At 39.5% G+C, this 24,686-nt stretch overlaps 2 protein-coding genes and 1 long non-coding RNA gene across 4 annotated transcripts in view; 1 reads left to right on the top strand and 2 right to left on the bottom strand.

Annotated features, from left to right (window-relative positions):
* Positions 1-23,066, bottom strand: part of LOC144376947 (uncharacterized) — a 40,030-nt gene extending 16,964 nt beyond the window's left edge. The window contains exon 1 of the long non-coding RNA XR_013437359.1: positions 22,931-23,066. This is a non-coding gene — a long non-coding RNA (uncharacterized LOC144376947). The remainder of the gene's footprint in view (positions 1-22,930) is intronic.
* On the bottom strand, positions 12,740-22,832 carry LOC144376944 (uncharacterized). The gene is made up of 2 exons (XM_078045396.1): positions 22,226-22,832; positions 12,740-15,340 (listed from the first exon to the last, which is right to left on the bottom strand). Exon 1 carries the CDS (start codon positions 22,691-22,693, stop codon positions 22,295-22,297), a length of 399 nt encoding a protein of 132 aa, XP_077901522.1. The 5' UTR covers positions 22,694-22,832; the 3' UTR covers positions 12,740-15,340; positions 22,226-22,294.
* Positions 22,775-24,686, top strand: part of Fbxl17 (F-box and leucine rich repeat protein 17) — a 505,077-nt gene continuing 503,165 nt past the window's right edge. For both annotated transcript variants that reach the window (XM_005327315.5, XM_078045375.1), the window contains exon 1: positions 22,775-23,893. In XM_005327315.5, the coding sequence (XP_005327372.4) occupies positions 22,922-23,893 (972 nt within the window). In that variant the 5' untranslated portion in view covers positions 22,775-22,921. The remainder of the gene's footprint in view (positions 23,894-24,686) is intronic.

The following is a 24,686-nucleotide window of genomic DNA, read 5'->3' as shown; positions in this document are numbered from 1 at the left end:
TACACATATAGAGCACAGATTTTTTATATCTCTGGTTGTATACAAAGTATATTCACTACAGTTCTTGTCTTCATACATGTACTTTGAATAACAACATCTTTCATTGTTTTAGTTATTGTACTGATAGGGGACAATAGATGCAAGTGGTGGGAACACAAGGTTAAGGGAAATAATTCTATAAATTGGGCCCACTGTGATTACCTGGGGGCTTTCTTTTTCAAGAAGTAATTGACCCACAAACTTGTTTGGTTTAAGTGGACAGGATATGCCACATTCCTCAGCAAACTACTTGTTATCTGCAGGAGAAATGCAGACCAGAAATAATGTGGATAAGAGGAACCCAAGTTACCCTGAAGGGGGAGACTTTTGTGATCCTTTTCATAAATGATCCTAAAATGCAGGGAGATAAGGATAATTCCTTCCTAATCATAAAATCTGTAAGAATTTATGGTGAAGAATCCAATTAGAACCAGTCAGCAAGGACCAAAGTAATCTAGAGTTGTCATGGCAGTAGAGACTTGAAAGTTTGATATAATCCTGCTGTCAGTGGAATGTTAAGAGGTAGACCTGGGTGTAACTCTCTGGAAACTACTCTGGAATCCCCAATAAAACTAGAGTTCAGGTCCTCTCTGATGGACCCACTGTCTCCCTTTAGTGTCCCCTTTCCCTTTTCCTATCCTTTCAATAAATTCATGTCACTCTGAGTGACATTTCTGAAGTCTTTCTGACTTGACCACAAGAATTGGGGCTTGAAGGGGGAATCTCTGTGCTGCCTCAGTTTTCCAGAAGCTCCAGCCCTCTGTTAGTTGTACGAAATAGATAGGAATACAAATAATTCTTGTTCATTGGAATGCAAGTGAATTTTGTGAATGGGGAAAACTTTTTACTTGAATTGTATTTTTTAGTATGTCAACTTTAAGATAATTTCTAAGATCTTGAGGTAACTTAATAGCTTGGACTCTTATTAAAAGTTGAGTGTATTAATAAATAATCATTGAGTACCGAGAACAGTTTCTAGTTAAATCAGAATATTGAGGCTAGGCTCTTTGGTACACATCTGTAATCCCAGTGGCTCAGGAGGCTGAGGCAAGAGGATTGAGATTTCAAAGTCAGCCTCAGCAATCTAGCAAGGCTCTAGGCAACTTAGTGAGAGTCTGTCTCAAAATAAAAAAATAAAAAGTAAAAAGGGTTGGGGAATGTGGCTCAGTGGTTAATTACCCCTGGGTTTAATCCATGGTATAAAGAAAAAAATAAGGTGTGAAAGAAAATATGCAGTTGTGATAGAAAATTGTGCTTTGTGTGCTCACATGGAATTTGCACAAATGCTTATGTGTAACAGTTTGACAGTCTTTTCCTATTGGGAAGAAAAATTAAGGGTAACCATTTATGTTAGAGTGATTGTGGCCTGAAAATTAACAGACAATAGACAGATTAACCAAAAAAAAGTATAGTTCATTTATATCTGCAAGTAGAAGTCATTGAATAGCCAGAGTTAATGACTTACAAATAAACTTAACAACAAAAAAGTAAGTTTAGGGCTCCAATGGGAAAATATAAAAGATTATATTGACTTTTTTTTTCTTTTCTTTTTGTAATGGTTTAGAGCCTCATACATTCTAAGCAAGACCTCTACCACTAAGCCATATCCCTGACTTCTGTGGGACTTACTGATGCTAATGGCCAACTGAATACATAATCTGGTGCTAAGGGTCAACTTTTCTTCCAAACAAAAAACTTTCTAGAGGTAGAGTGAGATGGCAGCTGAGTAAAATGCTCCAGCAATTGTCTCCCCTCAGACATATCAATTTGAACAAATATTCAGGGACCAGATTATCTGTGGATATGAGACAGGTAAGACATAGCGTAGCAGAAGGCTTGGTGGCCAAGGCACCTTTCTTAACCTCTGACAGCCTAGCTACTCCCAGGCCAATGATTGTAAACATAGCCAATCAACCTGCCTCAACATCAGGAAGAGGCCTACACCCCAGGGTGGACTCATGTTTTGGCCTACCATCACCACCTATCATCACCACTAGTTATGACATGGGCCTGGGTAAAACTCTGGGACAGTGCAGGTCTATGGGGCTATGAGACTCAGGTGCAACCCAGCTTAGTACCAGCCTTGGTAATCAAGGGGCTGCCTCCATCAATGCTGGGCAGAACAGCATGAAACTAGACTCCATTCACTGAGAGGACAGTAATTACAGCATTTTGCCTTGTAACACAGTGCTGGACCAGTGAAATCTAACACTGGGAAGATCCTAACAGCATTCAACTCTTATCAAGGGTCCATAGATGGAACTTCTGTAAGAGCACCTGTGTCAGGCAGGAACATGACATCCCAGTATACAGTAGTTTTATTCTGGTCAGCATCACCTGTAGCTGTGTACAGTGGTCTTGGGCCATAAGTCTGTCTCATCAGCAGATAGGCCCACTGCAGCATGGGTACTGGTCCTATTCTGGTTTTATTGAAATAGTGGAAGTGACTATAGGCTGAGAGAAAATAAGAAGTCAACAAGAATTTCTGGAAAAATAGGCACAAACAAACCCAGATTACAAAGACTAGGGAAAAAAAGATTAATCTTTCAATGTATAGGTGATGTCACACCTAAAGGCTTTGAAAACTTTCAGGGAATCATGACCTCATCTAATGATCAAAATAAAGTACCATTATATAGTCACCAGTTTGGGGAAACTCTCAGATGGAGAATCAAAAAAAATTTTTTTTGGTAGTTTTAGATGGACAGTATGCTTTTATTTCATTTATTTATTTTTATGTGGTGCTGAGGATTGAACCCAGTGCTTCACATGTGCACATGTGCTAGGCAAGTGCTCTGCCACTGAGCCACAACCCCAGTGCTCAGATGGAGAATTTAAAACAACGGTTTCAAGTAAACTTAATGGGTTTCAAGAAAACCTAATAAAGTTCAAGAAAACACAGAGAAATGACTCAATACTCTACTAGAGAAACATTACAGAGAGATGGAAATAATTTTTAAAAATCAAATCCTTGAGCTGAAAAATACAATAAACAAAATTGACAATGTGACAAAAGATGTCAATAGGAGAATATATCAGGCAGAAGAAAGAATTAGTGAGCACAAAGACAGGATATTTGAAAATACATGGAGGAGAAAAAAGAATGAAGAGAGATGGAAGTAGCAGGTGTTGTAAGTAGGAAGATTATATACATCTCAGAGAGATATATATTCCCTCATCTTGTGGAAATACCAATGATTAAAACAACTTAATTTCAGGAATATCACATGTTTTAGAAAAGGATGGCAAAGTAATAATGGATAAGAGACCATTGGAGATGCATGCATCTTTCTAATATTCTTATGTTGGAAAGTTAGATTTTCCAGAGAAGAATCTGCAGATTCCTGTCTGGAAACAAACACCAATTCAGTTTAGTATAGACCCAAGTTCAAAAAGAAAGAGCTCATTGAGAACTGGAATATCTGAACAGTCATGAAGCAAACTGAGAGGTAGTTACTGAAGCTTCATTTAAAAATAAACCACATGCCACAAACCTCCACAAGATAAAATAATACTTGTGAATTTTCAAAAAAGTATTCTTTTACAATCTTTTGAAAATCTTGGTGAACTAGAATTTGGTTTAATAGAAAATAAAATTTAAAAGAATCCCTTTATGGCAACTAGAGAGGATTTTTGCAAAGTTATAAACTACATTTGGATAGTTTTAGAAGCAGCGATTACCCCATACCTCAATGACCACATTTAGATTTTCTTTTTTTTAAAAAAAATATTTATTTATTTTATTTTTCGGTGGACACAACATCTTTGTTTGTATGTGGTGCTGAGGATCGAACCCGGGCCGCACGCATGCCAGACGAGCACGCTACTGCTTGAGCCACATCCCCAGCCCCCCGAGATTTTCTTAGTTATGTAATTCCAGGTCTAATGATGAATTATAAAGAATAAGAACTTGAAGTTATTATGAGAATCAATTTGGGAGAATAACCTATATTTCAAATGAGACAGCCAGTATCGTTGAAAGAATGGTGTTATGGTTTAGATATTAGGTGTCCCCCTCAAAGCTCATGTGTGAGACAATACAAGAAGGATCAGAACTGAAATGATTCAATGATGAGAGTTGTAATCTAACTCCACTGAAAGGGATTAACTGATGGTAACTGAATACAGGTAGGGTATAGATGAAAGAGATAGATCATTGAGGGCATGACTTGGGGGATTATATTTTATCCCTGGTGAGTGAAACTCTCTCAGCTTCCTGATTGCCATTTCTTAAACTGCTTTCCTCTTCCATGTCCTTTTGCCATTGATGTTCTGCCTCACATTGGAACCAGAGCAATGTCATAAGCTGTGTATGGATGAAGCTTCAGGCCCCAGATAAACTTTTTCTCTTCTGAAATTGTTCTTGTCAGTTCTTTTGGTCACAGTGATAAAAAGGCTGACTTAAACAAATGAGCTAAGAACATTGATTATGGAAGAAGAACTTTATAGATAATTTGAAGGAGATGATATTTAGAGAAGGTCTTAATTATTCATTGAGAAAGTAAGCATGGAAATTTCTTATAGGTTGTTTTCCTTAGGACAGTACCAAGGAGGAAAAAACTCAAGTTACAAAAACAAAAAAAATTGATGAATACTTCAGGATGGAACTACAGTGGAAATATGTCAATGAGAAACCAGAAAATACAAATTTGAAGTATAGAAATTATGGAAGTCTTATTAAAAAAAGGTGTTAGGGGCTGGGGATACAGCTCAATTGGTAGAGTGCTTGCCTCACATTTACAAGGCAAAAGGCCCTGGGTTTAATCCCCAGCACCACCAAAAAAAAAAAAAAAAAAAAAAAAAAGAAAAGAAAAAAGATGTTAATCAAGCATGAAAAACAAGTTTTGTGAAGATCAAGGATAAGTTGATTTTGCTTCAAGACATTTTAATGACCTATTGGTTGTAGGAATTTGATACAGGATATGTGCAAGGAATGAGTGACTTAATTTTCCCTCCTTTTGTATAGAATGGAAAACTAAGTGAATGCCATTTGTTGCTTTTTTTTTCTTTCTTTCTTTTATGACTTTATTTTACTTATTTATATGTGGTGCTGAGGATTGAACCCAGGGCCTTGCATGTGCAAGGTGAGTGCTCTACTGCTGAGCCATAACCGCAGCCCCTGTTGCTTTTTCTTTGAAGGACAAATGCAAACCTTAAAGACTTAGCTAATTCAGCTGAGTGTCTTACCTCAATAGCTGGACAGGAAATTTTTCCAGTTATTTAAAATATCAGGATTATGGATACCCAGATTCTTTGTTTCTGATAACTTTTGATCATATTTTAAATGGAATTTATTTTTCTAGATATTAGATTATGGAGGGTAATGTGAACTCAACTAACATGTAAAAATTTTCACCTTCTCTTTTGTGCTATTCTGGAATTAGAGAAGCAGGAAACTGATGTGAAAGATATAGTATACAAGGAAAAAACAATCTCTTTACTGTGGTGAGCCGTGTCAGCGGACCGTGGTCGCCATTACAAGATGGCGCTGTTCTCCGCCGTGGCCTGTGATAAGTGCCGTGGCCTGTGATAAACAACTCCTTATTTGGGAGAGATGGCACGTTGCTGTAAAACACCCTATGAGAAAGGTCCACGTGGCAGCTTTGCATTGGGGCTTGGTATGCTTTATTAGGCTGGGGGATGCGGGTTGGGAGAGAGAAGCTTCCAGAGACACATAAGTAAAGGCCTGAATAAACTGCTGAAAGAAGAATCCTGTGTCGTGTCCTCCTTGCTGGCGAGGGGTCGCGACACTTTACAGATAAGAAAAGGTAATGAAGTGCCATAAGAATTTGTGAGATTCTCAGGCTTTATTACCGGGAGGTTTCAAAGGCTGATTCAGATGTTGGTGAAGATAAACATATTGGCATGACTTATTCTACATCTGCTCTTCAGAGTAATAGCTTGCCTACTCTTGCTGCCAGTGGAAACAGAGATGACAGCCCAAAAAAGATGCCAGTGTCCTCAAATGTCACTAGATTGACACCTGCAGGATCATTCTTCTTGCATGTTTCTGAAGAGACACTTTGTTGCAACTCTTTTTCAAGTACTTTAAGATAAACATTTAAAATCTTGGCATTTTGATTTTGCTTTAAGTTTTATTAAAAGAAAGTGTACTGATGTTCTTGCATTAAAACTTTACATACATTTAAACTATTTATGTGGTTACTTCTACCAAATAACCTTTGCTTTTTCAATAAAATCCCTTAATATTTACAGCCAAATTAACTTTATTTTCTTGTTGGTGAACTAGTATTAGATTTTACACATGGATGAATTGGAAATTAAGTACTTGAAACACGTTCGCTTTGTTTACTACAAGGTTAGTGGGTTTCAGATTTGATCAAATAAAATGATGACTCTTTATATAGTATTCTAAACTGAAGACAGAAGAATTCTTTCGAACTCATTCTCCAAGACCAGGATTACCCTTATGCCAAAACCAGACATGGACACAATAACAACAACTACAAAAAAAGAAAATTATAGGCCAATATCCTTGATAAGCATGGATGCAAAAAAAAACTCAATGAAAGTCTAGCAAACTGAAGCTAATGACACATTAAAGATTATTCACCATGATCAAGTGGAAATTATCCCAGGGTTACAAGAATAGTAACCAATAAGGAAACCTAACAGCACAGAGAAGACAATAAAAGTACAAATCCATTTACAACAAAAATCAATAAAAATGATACAACACCTCCACAGAGTAAAGAACAAAAACCATATGATCATCTCAGTAGAGTAAAATGCATTTGATAAAATTCAACATTCCTTTATGATAACTATAAAAAATTTAGGTATAGAAGGAACACATATCAACATAATAAAAGCTAGGGCCAGGTGCAGTGGTACACACCTGTAATACCAGTGGCTTGGGAGACTGAGGCAGGAGGATTGCAAGTTCAAAGCCAGTCTCAACAAAAGTGAGGTGATAAGCAATTCAGTGAGATCCTTTCTCTAAATAAAATACAAAATAGGACTGGGAATGTGGCTTAGTGGTCAAGTACTCCTGAGTTCAATCCCTGGCAAGCCCCCTCTCCACAAAAAAAAAAAAAAAAAAAAGAAAAGCTATATAAAACAAGCCAAAGCCAACATCACACTGAATGAGGAAAGGCTGAAAGTTTTCTAAGATGTAAAATAAGACAAGAATGCCCATTTTCATCAATTTTATTTGGCATCATACTGCAAGACTTATCTAGAGCAATCAGACAAAAGAAATAAGTAAGGACATCCAAATTGGAAAACAGAAAATCAAATATCACATATGTGTGTTTGTGTGTGTGCGTGTGTGTGTATGTGTGTATTTCCAAGGACTCCACCAAAATTTTATTAGAATAAATGAATTAAGAAAAACTGGAGGATACAAAATCAACATCTAAAAATCAGAAATGTTGCCACAAGTCATTAACTAATGATCTGAAATAGAAATTAAGAAAGTAATCTTATTTATATAACTACAAGGGGAAAAAAAGAGCTAAGAGAAAATTTAATCAAAGAGGTAAAATACCTCTGCAATGAAAACTTTAAAACACCGATGAGAGGCTAGGGTTGTGGCTCAGCAGTAGTGCACTTGCCTGGCATGTGTGAGGCAACTGGGTTTGATTCTCAGCACCACATAAAAATAAATAAATAAAATAAAGGTTTATCAACAACTAAAAAAAATTATAAAAAATACTGATGAAAGAAAATGAAGAAGAATAAAGAATCAAGATGACAGAATAGAAGTAACTTTCACATGACTGTGAAGAAGTAAGAGCAATAAAGGACAAATTAAATTTTTAGGAAAGAAAGAGAATAAGAACTTTGGGAACCAATAAGAAAACCTAACAGTGCAGAGAAGAAAAAAAATACAAATCAATTTACAACTTCAACTCTGCCTCCAGGTTGGGGACAGGAACCTGATCTTGCAAGCATAAGGAAAGCTGAAAAGTTCAAACCACCCCAATAATAACAGCAGTCCTAAATTCAGGGAAAATCCATGATTCTTACAAGTTTTAAATCCAGTTTGTGGATAAAATCCAGTTTGTGACTCTTCCTGTACCTTAAGCTACCTTTAGAAAAGAAATTCATTGTATCACCCATCAAATTTTCAGAGTTTTATAACCAGGAGCTATCTTGAGAAGGGTCCTATTGTTAGGGACTAAACTGCTTTGGGCATGAAAAAACTAGGATCCCATTATAATTCAGTGTATTGTGGACACACTGACACACTGTGTGGGAGATGGTCATATGAGACAGTTGTAGATGGGGGGAGTGTCTAACACAAACTCTTTAAGAGCAAGGAGTACAGATGTGATGAGGAGGAAATTAGAGGGCACAGTAGTCAGTGATCCTACCCACTATGATGAGAAAACACAACCAGTTGTAGGTGGTTTCATGTGGGAGCCAGGTCCAAAAGTGATAAAATGAAGACTAGCAGATTGCTTGGTTTCCACAATCCTACCACCTAGTATACAGAAGTCACTGGTCTGATTGCTACCCATATCTTCAGTTTTATTCTGTGATATGGCTGAATATAACCCTTCCCAGTATGGGCCATTTACCACTAAAACTCAGTTGGTAAAAAGGGCTTGCTGTTTCCTTGACAGTGCCCATGTCAATAGATGCACAGACTGAGAGAGAAATCAGGAAAGCAATCCAACTCATAATAGCCTCAAAAAGTAAAATGCCTAGGAATAAACTTAACCAGGGAGGTAAAAGACCTTTATAATAAAAATTATAAAACACTAAAGAAATAAATTAAAGAAGACATTAGAAGATGGAAAGACATCCCATATTCATAGATTGAGACAATTAATATTGTTAATATTAATTAATTAACAATGAAAGTGATCTGAGAAACCAATGCAATCTCTATCAAAATTCCAATGTCATTCTTCACAGAACTAGAAAAAATAACACTAAAATTTACATGGAAACACAAAATAGCCAAAACAATTCTGAGCAAAAAGAATAATGTTGGATGTATAATACCTGATTTCAAAATATACTAAAGAGCCATAGTAACCAAAACAGCATGATACTGGTATGAAGACAGACATGAAGACCAATGGAATAGAGTAGAAGAGCCTAAAATAAGTACCTACAGTCATCAGATGCTTGACAAAGATGCTAAAATCATCCATTGAAGAAAGGAGCCTCTCAACAAATGATGTTGGGAAAACTGAATATCTACACATAGAAGACTGAAATTAGACCCCTTTCACTCTGTACAAAAATCAACTAAAAATATTTTAACGTAAGACTTAAAAACAGCATACTACATAAACACAGCCACATCAATGTTTATAGCAGCACAATTCACAATAGCTAAACTGTGGAACCAGCCTAGATGCCCCTTCAATAGATGATTAGATTTTAAAAAGTGGCATATATACACAATGAAATATTACTCAGCAATAAAAGAGAATAAAATCATGGCATTTGCAGGTAAATGGATGGAGTTAGAGAAGACAATGCTAAGTGAAGTTAGCCAATCCCCAAAAAGCCGAATGTTTTCTTTGATATAATGAGGTTGATTCATAGTGGGGTATGGAGGGAGAGCATGGGAGGAGTAGATGAACTCTAGATAGGGCAGAGGGGTAGGTAGGGAAGGGAGAGGGCATGGGGTCAGAAATGATTGTGAAATGTGATGATCATCATTATCCAAAGTGCATGTATGAAAACACGAATTGGTATGAATATACTTTGTATACAACCAGAGATATGAAAAATTGTACTGTACATGTATAATAAGAATTGTTACCCATTCTGCTGTCATATATAAATAAAAAATAAATAAACAAAAAAAATTTAAAAAGACTTGAAACTTTGAAGCTACTAGCAAATAACATGAGGGAAACACTGTTAATATTGGCATAGGCAACAATTTTCTGAATAGAACTCCAGTAGTTCAGGAAATAAAAAAAAAGACTCAACAAATGAATTGCATCAAATTAAAAAGTTTCTACACAGAAAAGAAAGCATTCAACAGAGTGAAGAGACCGATAATTTCTGCTTGTTATTCACTTTGACAAAGGAATGATATCCAGAATATATAAATAACTCAAAATTTTTTAAAAGGAAAAAAAAAGACTTTGTATTCATGGGTTGGAAGAACCAATATTGTTAAAATATCCACATTATCCCAAATGTTTTACAGATTCAGTGTAATCCATATGAAAATATCAATGACATTCTTCACTAAAACAGGAAAAAACTATCATAAAATTTGTATGGAATCACATACACATATACAAACCCTGAACAGAAAAAGCCATCTTGAGCAAAAAAATGAAAAGAAAGTGGAAAGCATTATATTACCTGATTTCAAAAGAAACTGACTGTGGTAATCAAAATAGCATGGTATTAATATAAAAACAGACACATAGACCAATGGAACAGAATACAGAGCCTAGAACATGAAATGAAGAAAAGAGTCTTTTCAATAAATGGCTGGAAAATTTGGATATTCACATGCAGAAAACTGAAATTTGACCCCTATCTCTCAACAGTTACAAAAATCAACTCAAAATGTATTGAAGTCCTGAAAGTATGAAACTACTATAAGAAAAAATAGAGGAAATGCTCTAGGACATTGGAATGGGCAAGGATTCTTTTTACTAAAAAGGATTCTTTTTACTACTACTACTACTACTACTACTACTACTACTACTACTACTAATAATAATAATAATAATAATAGACGACAAATAAATGTATATCAAACTAAAAGCCATACAGCAAAGGAAAACAATCAAGAGTGAAAACACACCTATGAAATGGGAGAAGATATTTTCAAACTATATACCTGACAAGGGATTAGTAGTCAGAAGATATAAGGAACTCAAAAAAACCCAAGAAAAAAACCCCAAACCCTGATTTCACTTATAGCAGTAGGATCTAGGGATGTAGGTCAGTGGCAGAGTATTTGCCTAGCATGTACAGGGCTCTGGGTTTGATCTCCAGTATCAACAACAACAACAAAAAAAGGGAGTGAGGGGGAATAGGCCAAAATAGATATTTTTCAAAAGAAGACATACAAATGGCAAGCAGGTACATGAAAAAAAAATCACTGGAGCTGGGGTTGTATCTCAGTGGTAGAGCACTTGCCTTGCATGTGTGAGGCACTGGGTTCAATTCTCAGCACTGCATGCAATGAATGAATGAAATAAATGTCCATCAACAACTAAAACAAAACAAAACAAAATTAAAAAAAAATCACTAACCATCCGAGAATGTAAATAAGAAAAAACAATGAGGTATCATCTCACTCCACTAAGTATGGCTATTTTTAACAAAATTAAAGATAACAAATGCAGGGGCTGGGGTTACAGCTCAGTGAGAGAGTGCTTGCCTCACCCGTATGAAGCACTGGACTCAATCCTCAGCATCACATAAAAATAAATAAATAAAATAAAGGCATTGTGTCTATGTATAACTAAAAAATAATTTAAAAAAAGATAACCAATGCAGTGAGGATGTGAAGACAGGGAAATCTTGCACATTATTGGTGGGAATATATATTAGTAAAATCCTCATAGAAGTAGTGTAGTAGTTCCTCAAAAAATTGAGAATAGAACAATCACGTGTTTTAGCAATTCCACTACTTGGACATATATTCAAAAGAAATGAAAGCAGTATGTTGAAGAGACATATCTACTTCCAAAGTTCACTATTCACAAAATAGACAAGAAATGAAAATAACCTCAGTGTCCATCAACCAGTGAATGGATAACGAGGATATGGCATATACACACAATGGGATTCTATTTAGTCACAAAAAAATATGAAATCTTGTCATTTGCAACAATATGGGTGATGTGGAGATCATTATTAAGTAAGATAAGCCAAGCACAGAAAGACAGGTATCATGTGAGCTCACTCAAAAAGTACAATCTAAAACAGTTATTACATAGAAATTGAGAGTAGAATGATGATTACCAGAGGCTGAGGAGTACATCTATAATCCATCTATAATCACCTAAGGTATGTTGATTATAGATAATGATAATGTACTATGTACTTTAAAAAGCTAACTATTTACCTTTTGTTTAATATGCCTACATAGACGAGATTCTTTGGCTTATCAGAATAATTTCTTGTGCTTTACATTCATTTTATTATATTCCTGATCATTAAAAAAAAAAAAAAAAGATGGCTGAGGATACAGCTTAATGATAGAATGTTTACCTAGCAGGCAGGAAGCCCTGGATTTGATCCCTAGCAATCTCCCCCCAACCCCCGCCCCCCCCTGCGCCGCCCGCCGCCACAAACACAGAACAAAATCTTTTTACTTTTGAAAAAGCTAAGGTTCTTTATATGATTTTCTATGTATACCTTCATTTTTTATTGTTACTTTGAGTAAATGGCTTACTAAGTATTTAAGTAACCCATGATCCTAACCTGTATATCCATGAATTCTCTGGAAACTATTTTGGAATTTCCTGCTAAAAATTAGAACCTTAATTTTGAAAAAGTAAAATAAAAATTTCAGGATATATTTTATACCCCAAAATTTGAGATTTTTAAAGTGCTCCTGAAAAAAAATTAGAAATATTTGATTTCTCATCTTATAAAAAGAGCAAAACTAGATATAATTAGGTTTCTTTTTGGAAATGTTTCATTGTAAGACTTGAATGGGAAGAATTATTATATTGGAAGAGATGATCAATCTTCCTGTGGATAAAATTTTTTTTTAATATTTTTTTTTTGGAGAGAGAGAGAGAGAGAGAGAGAGAGAGAGAGAGAGAGAGAGAGAAATTTTAACATTTATTTATTTTTTAGTTTTTGGCGGACACAACATCTTTGTTTGTATGTGGTGCTGAGGATTGAACCCGGGCCGCACGCATGCCAGGCGAGCCGCTACCGCTTGAGCCACATCCCCAGCCCATTTGGATAAAATTTTGCAGACAATTGTTACTGATAGAACTTTTCAGAATTTGTATGCCTTATGGGAAGTCCCTGTGCCAGTGTCCTTGCTGTCTATAATAGGCTTTGACTCTCAGGGAAAAATCTGACAAAACTCATAAAATAGTTATATACTAACAAAATGGAATTTACTTGCTTCCATTCTGATATTATTGGTTGCAGTAATAAATGAACCACATTGAATCTTCAGAATCTACAGATAACTTTTGTTCTACTCTGAGGTTTGCCTGAGTACTCTAAGATAACAGCACAGAGTTTGTGTGTTTAATAAGGATAGTAAGAAATAATAATAGTAAATAATAAATAAATAAATAAATAAGAAAGGGAACATATCAGGTACTTCAAACTGTTGACACCTTTAAAAATAGGCTTTTTCTTAGCCTTCTGAACTGATATCACTTAGATAACTTTCAGACTTTACCAATGATCTGAGTTAGAATTTCTAGGACTTTTTTAGTCCAGAATCTGAGATTTCTTGAAAGTAGACTGCTAATTAAGATTCAGTAAATCAAAAATTAATTACAGTGGACTAAGTGGAATTAAAAGGAAAATTTTATTGTGATGATTTGTTTGGAATATTTTAGATGTTGTGTTATTGTTTTATTTCCTGGATGTAGCAAAAATCCCTTTCTTCTTAAATAATCCATATCCCACAATTTAGTGAACTGATTTTTGTACACCGAAATAATTTTTTTCCCTAGTACTGGGGATTGAACATAGAGGCACTTTACAACTGAACTTTATTCACAGTCCTTTTTCTTTTTTTCATCTCCTTCCCTTCTTTCCTTCCTTTCCTTTCTTTCTTTTTTTTTTTTTTTTTTTTTTGAGATAGGATCTCATTAAATTACCCAGCTGGCTTCTAACTTGCAGTCCTCCTGCTTTAGCCTCCCAGAGTTTCTGGGATTATAAGTATGTGCCACCATGTCTGGCAAATATTCTTACATAGTAAGTACCTGATTTTCACTAATTCTTCAGAAATTAGAAATTTTTAGTCTCATTGCTTTTTATGACATATATTTGTATATGTTTAATAAGAATTTATCTGCCTCTATATCAGAATATAATTGAACAAACTTAATAAATGAGGTTTCCCAGAGTGTATGATTTGAGAATGGTACTATTTAATCAGATATAACAGGTCATTTTTATGGAAAACAAAGGCTGACTTTATATATAGGAGGACAATAGCTAGGCCACTCAGGAAAACTGGTTTACAGAAGACCAGGCTTATAGATGATAAAAGGCAAACAAGGAAGCTGCCAATTTGAGGATCTGAAAAACAGAGAATATAATCCACATATATAGGTATGGCAGAAGAAATCTGGTAGAGAGAGTATTGAGTGTTTTGTTTGTTTTGTTTTGCCCATGGGAATAAAAACAGGGCTTGTTCGCTGCTTCTGTACGTGGGCTGTAGGCCTCACTGATTTTATTTCTGTGTTCTTGTCTCATGGATTCAAAGAATGAAATCCACAGGTGGTGGCAGAGGACGTAAATGAAAGAAACAAAATCAGTTTTCAAAGAGAAGAAAAAAGATGGAATTCCCACGATGTGAGGGGGAAATTGGCAGAAAGCTTGCCCTCTAGTATACTAGTATATTAGCCTGGGGACTTAGGGCTTCTTGATAAAGGCATTGATCAGAGTCCATGTTGAACAGACATTAAAAAGTGTTGGGGCTAATTTTTGGAATCTATGCTGTACAGGTGTTGGGAGGATACCAAGGCTACTTGCTTGGCCCATTGATTTCTAAGTTGCTGTGTGCTTTTAGATCTTAAGCTGATTTTTTTTTTTTTTTTCCTAACCTCCATTTGGGTCCATCCCGTTTCCATTTTCCTGGCCACTCTGAGACAGAAGTGGACTAGAATGTTTAACCTCAAAGGATTTCCTTTATGTTTGAAAAACAAAAACAAAACCAAAAACACCTTATTTGGGGCCCATCATCCTCATTGTCTGATTAACTAATCCTGTGGGGTGAGGTAGGGGTAAAACCTGCCAGTCACAAAAAATGGGACAATGAATTCCAGTACTATTAAATTATAATCTGGAGACAGAATAATCTTCCCCTTTAAGAACTGACAGGATACTCCATTTGGCAAGGGGACACTTCTGATTGCAGCCCTGCCTGTTGCCTACAGAACTAAAATATAAGGGCCTCCCAGAGTCCCCATGTATGCAAATGCCTGTATCTTTGCCCTGCTGATTTCTGCAGAGAGAGAGAGCTCTAACAATCCCTGTATGGTCAATGTGACCTTCATTGGACCAGAATGCCCTAGATACATATGTATATAAAGAGAGTATCTGGGTACAATTGACAGTGGGGGGAACTCACTTGATGTTGATTGCATTATGATGATGATAAGGGAGTCTGGTCAAATAACCCCTTGAGTGAAAACTGGAAGGAAAAAAAAGATTAAGGTACAGTTTTTTGTATATGCTAGACTGTGACCCCTCTCCTGGTATAAAATTTGTTGTGTGAATTAAATGTACAGATAACATTCTCACCCAGAAAGCAAAACTTCATTTGCAAATGCCTCCCAGGAAAAGAAAACAGAGCCTACTCTTCTGGAGGTCTACTAGAAGTGAGTAAGGCCTTTTTAGACCAAAGGGACCCTGAGAAAGATGATTAATGTTATCTTAACTTGGACTATCAGCACTGAGGTTAAAGAATTAAAAAAAAAATTTAAATCCTCTTTTGGTGTCCTGCTGCAATTGTACATTAGTGGCAACACTTTTTTGCATCCAACTTAGTTTTTGACTGTTTAGACTCCTTATTATATAATCACAAATATGCCTACATGTATAGAATCTTTCACTTATTTTAACTGACAGAAGAACTCTTAACTGCAAGATTATACAATTATTCAGAAAAAAAAATTCAAAGATCAGATTGTTACAGTGAAACATTATCTTTTTCTTAGACAGGTTTATATCTATAGGTGGCCCATTCAGCCAAGATCTTTCCCAAGAAACAATCTATAGGAGCATCACAGCATTGCCCATGTCTTAAAGGGCCGGGAAACAAAACAAAACACAATCAGAGAGGATCCTCAAACCATGGCTTACAGATGGAAACATTTAAAACAGACCAGATAGGGGGAAATCACAAGTTCCCAACTCCTGCTTACCTGTGACTTCTACCCCAGTGGTACCACAGATGTCCCTATTAAAATGGCAGGTGTTCCCACAAAGGGGAACTAGATGTATAGAATCAAGGTTCTCAGTGTGCACACTGTGGGCTCCCAAGTTGTCACAATTTTACAGAGCTTAGTTTTCTTTTTCTGAAAGTAGACCAAGGTGGAGCAATGCATATAGTTCAGAGAAGGTAGGTGGGAGTTTCCTGAAGCAAAAAGGGGCTTTAGCAGCTGCTGGGAAGGTCCCTCAGTCCCTTTACTCAAAAGAATAGCTCCTTTGGTTTGACCTGAGACACACTCACCCATCTCCTAACTTTCCAGCAGTCAGCTCTCAAAAAAAAGATTGCCTTACATACTCAGTATGGAAGTGCAGTTGCATGGAGTGCTAGGCCTGCCCAAGAGAGCCAGAAGGCCAGGTGGGGTGGGTGGGACTGCTTTCAGGTCCCACCTAGGGTACCAGGTTTTTTTTTTTTTTTTTTTTTTTAACTGAAAGCTCTTTGTCCCTAATGTCAATTCATGCCAATTTAATAATAAGAAAAAGGGAAAAGAAAGTTTATTACTGACATCTCCTTCCTGTGAAGAACAGATAACTCAAGATAATTTGGTTCCCCGCCCCCAGGGTAGGAAAGGGGAGAGGAAGAAGAGGAAAAGAAAAACATGTCCCTTTTAAAATAAGTAGCAAGGGATATCTATATTCACAAGATAAAGTAGACCACTATTACACAATCTCATATGGTTGTTGGCAGAATTAAGAATTTTGCAGGATTGGGTGTGGTGGTGCACACCTGTAATCCCAGCAACTCCAGAGGCTAAGGAAGGAGGAACCTGAGTTCAAAGCCAGTCTCAGCAGATTATGGAGACATTTAGCAATTCTGTGAGACCCTGTCTCTAAATACAATATAAAAAAGAACTGAGGATGTGGCTCAGTGGTTAAGCACCTTAGGTTCAATCCTTGGTACCCCCCCCCCAAAAAAAAAAAGAAAAAAAAAGAATTTTGCAGGACTAACAGCCTGGTTTCTTGCAACTTTTGATTCCTGGGGGCCTACTGTGGTTTGGTTTCCTGCCAAATCATCCTCTCCACAATGTGAGAATTTGGCTTCTTCAAGGACAATAGGAAAATCTTGCTAGTGCTTTCAATTTCCCCAACTTCTTCATGATTGTAACTTACAGATTTTCTTTTAAAAGCTCACTTGATTCTATCAGGTCCAACCAGGATAATTTGCCTTTAATTCTTTTTTTCTTGGTACCTGGGATTGAACTCAGAGGCACGGAGCCATATCCCCAGCCCTATTTTGTATTTTATTTAGAGACAGGGTCTTACTGAGTTGCATAGTGCCTTGATATTGCCAAGGCTGACTTTGAACTCACAATCTTCCTGCCTCAGCCTCCTGAGCCCCCAGGAGTTACAGACGTGAGCCACCATGTCTGGATGCCTTTTATTCTTAACTGATTAAACAAAGTTGGGTTTAATTCTGATGGAGGAGATAGTCATCTAATACAAAACATCACAGCAGCCAACTGTGGTAACTTCTGTGAAGGAAATCTACAGGCTGGTATGACAGAGTAATGAGGGAAGAGCTCTTGTGATGGGGTAACAGGAGGTGTTGGTTATCTGGGCTGAGACTTCAAAGATGAGAATGAAATTGGTCAAGACAGAGTGAAAGAAGCATTGGCTAGGTTGCAGCTTGTGTTTGAAATTTTCCTTTTCTTTTTTGGTACCAGGGATTTAACCACTGAGCCACATCCCCAGCACTTTTTATATTTTATTTAGAGACAGGGTCTTGCAAAGTTGCTTAGGGTCTCACTAAGTTGCTGGGGCTGGCTTTGAACTTGTAATCATCCTACTCAGCCTCCCAAACTGCTGGGATTACAGGTGTGAGCCACTATATTGGGCTTGAAATGAATTTTTCAAGAACACAGATTGTCTTCCAAAAGAGAACTCTGAAAATTTGATGTTTTTTCTATCATCTTTGGTTTTAAGAATTTCAGCAAACATAGAACTAAATAAGGAGTTAAAACTACTGGAAACCATGATTTTCAGATATACATGACAATGTCTTTTCTGCCCTTTGAGAATGCCCTTATAGGCCATGCATACTATCTACCACCATCAGGGGGATTAATGGCACATGGACTGTTCCCTCCTTGTATCATTTGTACTATATGAAGCTTTAGCTATTTACAACAATCACCATTACCCAAACACATGCATTAAAGCCTTCTATACGTGGGTATCATTTTTAGAGGCAAATGTGAATTTCAAAGAGTACATTTCATGTTAGCAAAGGATGAAAAGAAAAGGATTTTCTATTAAAGTGTTTTGCATTTTACATATACATACTGGCTTGCAGCACAACTATTGCTATGTCATTACACAAGTGTATCCCAGGTTGGAATATTATTCATACATATTTCATATCACAGAATCCACTGTTTTGCTAAAACAAATTATACATTGAAATAAATCATATGAACATACAAGTAGCAATTTGGGGGCTCTTCCTTTCCTTCCTGTAGAACATTTTTCTCCCCTCTAACCAATTAATATTTTATTAAATCTTGAGAAATACATTTCAGAAATATTTCTCAGTCCTAATCCTACTTCATTATCCCTAGCATGTTTTAATTCATAATTTTAAGGCCTCTCCATTGACTATTTAAATAACCTTAACTAGCCTTCTTGCTGAGTTTGTTTCTACTCTAGTTCATCTTCTATACAGTTGCCAGATTATTTTCCTAAAAACTGAACAAAGTCCTTGTCCTCATGCAGTTTACAATCTAGTGGAAGACTAAACAAAGAAAAAAAACACACCAACCCTCCGAATAAACATATGATAATGGGCTATAAAGGAAGTAAAATCAGGATCAGAAGGAATAATAATGGAGAGTATAATTTTTGGATATGGTGGTGACATTTGATGACAACAAATGTTAATGTGCTCCACCTACAGCTCAGCAGGAAAATATCTAGTCACACCAGGCTGGGTTTAATGCTTTGTTGCAAGGAGGCAGAGAGAACACCATAAAGAACTGTGGAAACTCATGGTAACAAGGTATTGTAAAAAAGATATTATATAGAATTGGGGTTTTATTACATGATTTGGGGAAAGGGTCAAAGCTTTACTCTGGATTGGATGCTGTCAAAAAACGGAGGTAATTTTATAATTGGATATTTTAATATTTGTTATTTAGAAACCAGGAAGAATGTAGCAAAACTAAGACTGTATTTATGGTCAAAATATAGTAGTTACTTATAAAAGTCAAAAATGTTTGGTCATGTTTGTGGTTTGGAGGATGTTTTTATATTTGCAGTGTTCAGATACAGTTATGAAGAGGTTTTATTTTTGTCTTGTCTATTTCAGTCAGAGAGTAGTCAAACAGTTTTGTGAGACTGTGTTCAATAGAACATTGACTTAGTTAGCAATGCCAGGCCAGCTGCCAGAAACACTAATGTCTAGCTAATAGCAACAGTCCAGCTCCCAGGGATGTATTTCCTCCTCTTACGAATAAAGCCATCAGCGGCTACAGTTGTATGTATAATAATTACAATTACTATTTGTAATTATTACTGAATATTCATCAATATAAGTATTTAGGGTGATGAGTTATAAAATTCATTGTAGTTTTGGTGACTTTAGTAGGAGTCTAAAATATACAAGATTCTCTGCTATACACATGGTAAAGAAGAAAAGGAAAAACAAACAAAAAAAGATACTGATGATCCTAGGCTTCAAAGTTGTTTTTTTTTTTTCCCCTTTGTACAGAGGATTGAACCTGGGGTGCTCAACCACTGAGCAAAATCCCCATCCCTACACTGTATTTTATTTAGAGACAGGGGCTCACTGAGTTGCTTAGTACCTCACTTTTTCTGAGGCTGACTTTGAACTTGAGATCTTTCTGCCTCAGCCTTGCAAGCCACTGGGATTTATGCGCGTTCCACTGTGCCCAACTTTAGTTTTGATTTTGAGACTGGGCCTTGCTAAGTTGCTTAAGGCCTTGTTAAGTTGCTGAGGTTGGCTTTAAACTCTCACTCTTCCTGTTGCAGCCTCCCAAATTACTGGGATTACAAATGTGTTCCACTGCACCCAGGTGCATTTTTTTTAAAAAACAGGAATTACAGACAGAGTTTGTTTCAATCAGGAAGATTCCAGGGCTCAAGTTCCAGAGAGTCTGATTCAATGTACAATTTTTTTTTGGGGGGGGGGACACTACTGGGGATTGATCCCAATGATGCTCTACCACTGAGCTACATTGCTCAGCCCTTTAAAAAAATTTGCTTTTTTAAAAATTCTAGATAAGAGTTTCACCAAGGCTGGCCTCAAACTTGCCATTCTCCTGCCTAAGCCTCCCAAGTTGCTGGGACTACAGGGGTGAGAAAACTCCTCCCTCACCTGCCATACCTCAGTACACACAAAATTTGAGATTTATTCACATTTTATCCCTGAGTAGTATTTCATTGGATGAGTATACCTCATTATCTACTCCATTCTCATAGTGATGAACATCTGGGGTATTTGCAATTTTTGTTGATAACAAAGTTGTTATAAACATTTCTGTAGATTTTTTTTTTTTTTTTTTTTTTTTGGTGTGTGTATGCTTTCCTGGATAAATACCAGATGTGAGATTGCTGGTTATAGGACAGATACATGTTTTGACTTACATGAAAAGGATAGGAATATAATTCTGGCATTGAGAAAGTAATAGTTTTAAACAGCCACTTCTTTTTCTCAAAGCATTCTTTGCTAGTAAAAATAGCAAAGAATGTGTTATAATACTATAACCAACCATTCATCAATGGACCACTCCCCAATAGAGTTTTGGGACCTTTGAAGATCTCTCTGCATACAGCCAACAGGGATGAAAGCCATGTGGTAAATGTACCTTGTGCCACACATTCAATATGAAATCCTCTGAAAAATTTTTGCCTTTAGGATTCTTTCATTATGACCAAACCTAGAAGGGGGAGATTCCTGAATGACAGACTTAAAAGTAATTTCTGACAAAGAGGTCATTACTAGAAAAGGTTTGATGGGTGAAGGCTGGGTGAGGCTGGCGACTATACTGGGAAAATCACATTTAGATTCAAGCAGTGGTCTCCAAGTCCATGGGCCTTGAGTCTTGCAAAATTGCTTCCTTGGTCAGCCTCTAGGTTATCTTTAGTAGCTTTTAAAATCAACTGCTACTTCTCTACCACCTTTCAGCAGGTAAAGAGGCTCTGCTTAATGGAAAACAGAAGATATCAGAAAGGAACTCTTTCATGGTCCTGTCAGAAACACCCATCTCTTTGTATCCATTTTGTCCTCATTCTCTCCAGTCAAAATGAAACAAATAAACAAACAAACAAACAAACCCAAAAATATCCCTTTAAAGCTCTATCTACTACATCTTCTCTTCCCCATACCTTCTCCTTTATTCTGGTTACTATGGTTTGAAAATCCCCTCCAAAATTCATTGAAATTAATTGCCACTACAACATTATTAAGACCTCAGACCTTTAAGAGGTAAGCAGGACGTGAAGGCTCCATTCTCATGAGTAGATTAATGCTCTTAACTCGGCTGCAGATATTAAGGATCAGGGCAGATTTTGTCTGTTGAGTGCTCCCTAACCCTATCTATCTCCCCGTTACAATGCAGTAAGAATGTGCTCTTAGAATTCCCAGTCTCCTGTGAAGCTTATTTCCTCCTTTTCACCGGGGCAACCAAGGTTTTTCATACAGACACTGCACAAACAGGTTTAAAATGGATGGGTAGGCAGAATTCTCAGGCTGCAGACAAGGGTCACCCAAAGCTTGTAGCTTGGAATGTTGGATGACTCACTAGATTGGGAAACGTTAACTTTCTGCTGTGTGCAGGTAATCTGTAAAATGCTTCCATTGTGAAATGAAGTTGTGAAAAGTCAGTGATATGCAACAAGTACTAGAACAAGTGGGGAAAAACAGTGGTGCCGCGCAAGCAACCGGGCGCTCACAGGACCGCCGCGCACCACTCAAGGGGAGCGCATCCGCTTCTCTCGCCAGGGGCCCTTCCGGCGGAACCCGTTCCTCGGCACCAAAGCGGCCTCAGTTTCCGAGTCGGGGGTGAAGATAGGGTGGAAGGTGAGGGGAAGAGCCCAGCGGCTCCTGGCCAATGGCAGCTCTTGAACTTACACCTTAAGACGTCAGAGCGGCTGTGGAAACGGATGTCACACAGCTGGCTCGGAAGTGTCTCCTCCCTCCTCAGAAGAGGCTAGAGCCCGGCGGCCCCGGAGAAACCTTGGGCGACCGGAGGGAGAAGCGCGCCACACCCGGGAGCTCTGCACCCTCGCGGGTCAGCTCCCCCGGAGCAGGGCCTTCCTGGCTGCAGTCCCGAGAAACTAGCCCGGGGCTGGTGTCTCCGCCCCGAGCGCGCCCTCGCGGCCAGCTCCGCCCCCTCCTGGAGCGGGCCGCGCGCTCCTGCGGTTCTGAGCTGTGTCGCGGGCGCGCGCCGCCGGCGGAGCCGCAGTTAAAATGGTCCGAGCGGGACTCGGCGTTGCCCCTGCCTCGGCGCTGACTGACTGAGCCGGCTGGCCCGGTGCGGACAGGTTGCATAGCAGGCAGACTCGCTCGCTCACTCGGGTCCCTAAAGCTCGCGCCCATCGTTCTCCCGGATTCCCGGGGCAAAGCATGTAGCCCTCCTCGGGCACCCGGGCCGCCCGCAGCTGACGCCCACCCCACCGTCGCGTGTGAGCCCGTGTGTGCGCCGGGCGGGCGACCCCGCTGCGGGCCGGAGGCCCAGCCAGCGAGCAGCCTGCCCCACTGCTGGGAGCCCGCCTCTCTGGGCCGCCCTCCCTCCCCGTCCCCGTCCCCCTCCTCGGGGCCTTCTATATGGGCCACCTTCTCTCGAAGGAGCCGCGTAACCGCCCGAGCCAGAAGAGGCCTCGCTGTTGCAGCTGGTGTCGCCGGCGGCGCCCTCTCCTCAGGCTGCCTCGCCGGACCCCGGCCAAGGCGCCCCCACAGCCGGCGGCGCCCCGGAGCCGGGACTGCTTCTTCCGCGGGCCCTGCATGCTCTGCTTCATCGTGCACAGCCCCGGCGCGCCCGCCCCCGCCGGCCCAGAGGAGGAGCCGCCGCTCTCGCCGCCACGGGACGGGGCCTACGCCGCCGCCTCCTCTCAGCACCTGGCACGGCGCTACGCGGCCCTGGCCGCCGAGGACTGCGCCGCTGCTGCCCGCCGCTTCCTACTGTCCTCGGCTGCCGCTGCTGCCGCCGCCGCCGCCTCGGCTTCGTCTCCCGCCTCCTGCTGCAAAGAGCTGGGGCTGGCCGCGGCCGCCGCCTGGGAGCAGCAGGGCCGGAGCCTCTTCCTGGCCAGCGTGGGGCCCGTGCGCTTCCTGGGGCCGCCCGCCGCCGTGCAGCTCTTCCGGGGTCCGACGCCGGCTGAGCCCCCCACGCCCCCCGAAATGGTGTGCAAACGGAAGGGGGCCGGGGTCCCCGCCTGTACACCCTGCAAGCAGCCCCGCTGCGGCGGCGGGGGCTGCGGTGGCGGCGGCGGCGGCGGCGGGGGAGGGCCTGCGGGAGGAGGCGCCTCGCCTCCGCGGCCCCCCGACGCCGGCTACTGCCAGGAGCAGCCCCCGCAACCGCTTTGTCCCCCGCCCTCCACTCCCACTTCCGAAAGTGCCCCCATCGAGGCCGGCGGGGACGCTGTCCGAGCTGGGGGTACCGCCCCCTCGTCCGCCCAGCAGCAGCATGAATGTGGCGACGCGGATTGTCAGGAGCCCCCAGAAAACCCCTGCGACTGTCACAGGGAGCCGCCCCCCGAAACCCCAGACATCAACCAGCTGCCGCCGTCCATCCTGCTTAAGGTGGGTCTGGGCGAGAGGCGCAGGGATGCTCACTTTCCCCCAACTCGGGCCCCCGCCTCCAAGGTTTTCTCTCTCCTCCCCCTGTGCTCAGAGGAGGGGGTTCCCTGACAGCCGGGGGACGTCCGAAGGGGAAACTGGGAAGCCAGTAGGGCCAATGCTTATGGCCTAGATTTTGAAGTGGAAAAACTTAGGAGTCTGCTGAATGCCTTTTTAATAGCTTATGTCTGTTACCCTCAATTCCTGGTTCATCTGTTATTAGAGCCCTCAGCCCACTGCTTTAGAAACTAGTAGTACATTTTCTGGGAAAAAGATTTATTTTAATCACGGGCAATTTATGTTTGATGGTTAAAGGCTTCACATGTTTGTATTTGAAAATCTTCAAACGGCATTTTCAGGTCTAATAGTTGTTAGTTAATGTTATTGGGCATTACTACTGTCATCTATACACATACATACACACACGCATATGTATATATAATTTATTCCTCCAATTTATGCTGTGAGACAAATGCTGTTAATCCTCATTTTGTACAAGAAAAAAACCTGAGTTTTTTCAATGCTTGGGTCAGAAAGCTTACGGTAATGAATCAGGCAGAAGTGGTCTTTGCTCCGGTGGAGCTAATAATAGTTAATTGGGGGACTGGGGCTCAGCTCAGTGGCAGAGTGCTTGCCTAGCACATGTGAGGCCCTGAGTTCGATCCTTAGCACCACATAAAAATAAGTAGAATAAAGGCTTTCGGTCTATCTATAACTATAAAAAATATATATCTATCTATAACTATATAAAAAATCT

The sequence above is a fragment of the Ictidomys tridecemlineatus genome, chromosome 1 (assembly GCF_052094955.1).
Source record: "Ictidomys tridecemlineatus isolate mIctTri1 chromosome 1, mIctTri1.hap1, whole genome shotgun sequence".
In the NCBI taxonomy this organism is placed as follows: Eukaryota; Metazoa; Chordata; class Mammalia; order Rodentia; family Sciuridae; genus Ictidomys; species Ictidomys tridecemlineatus.
This window is presented reverse-complemented; position numbering and strand designations above follow the sequence as displayed.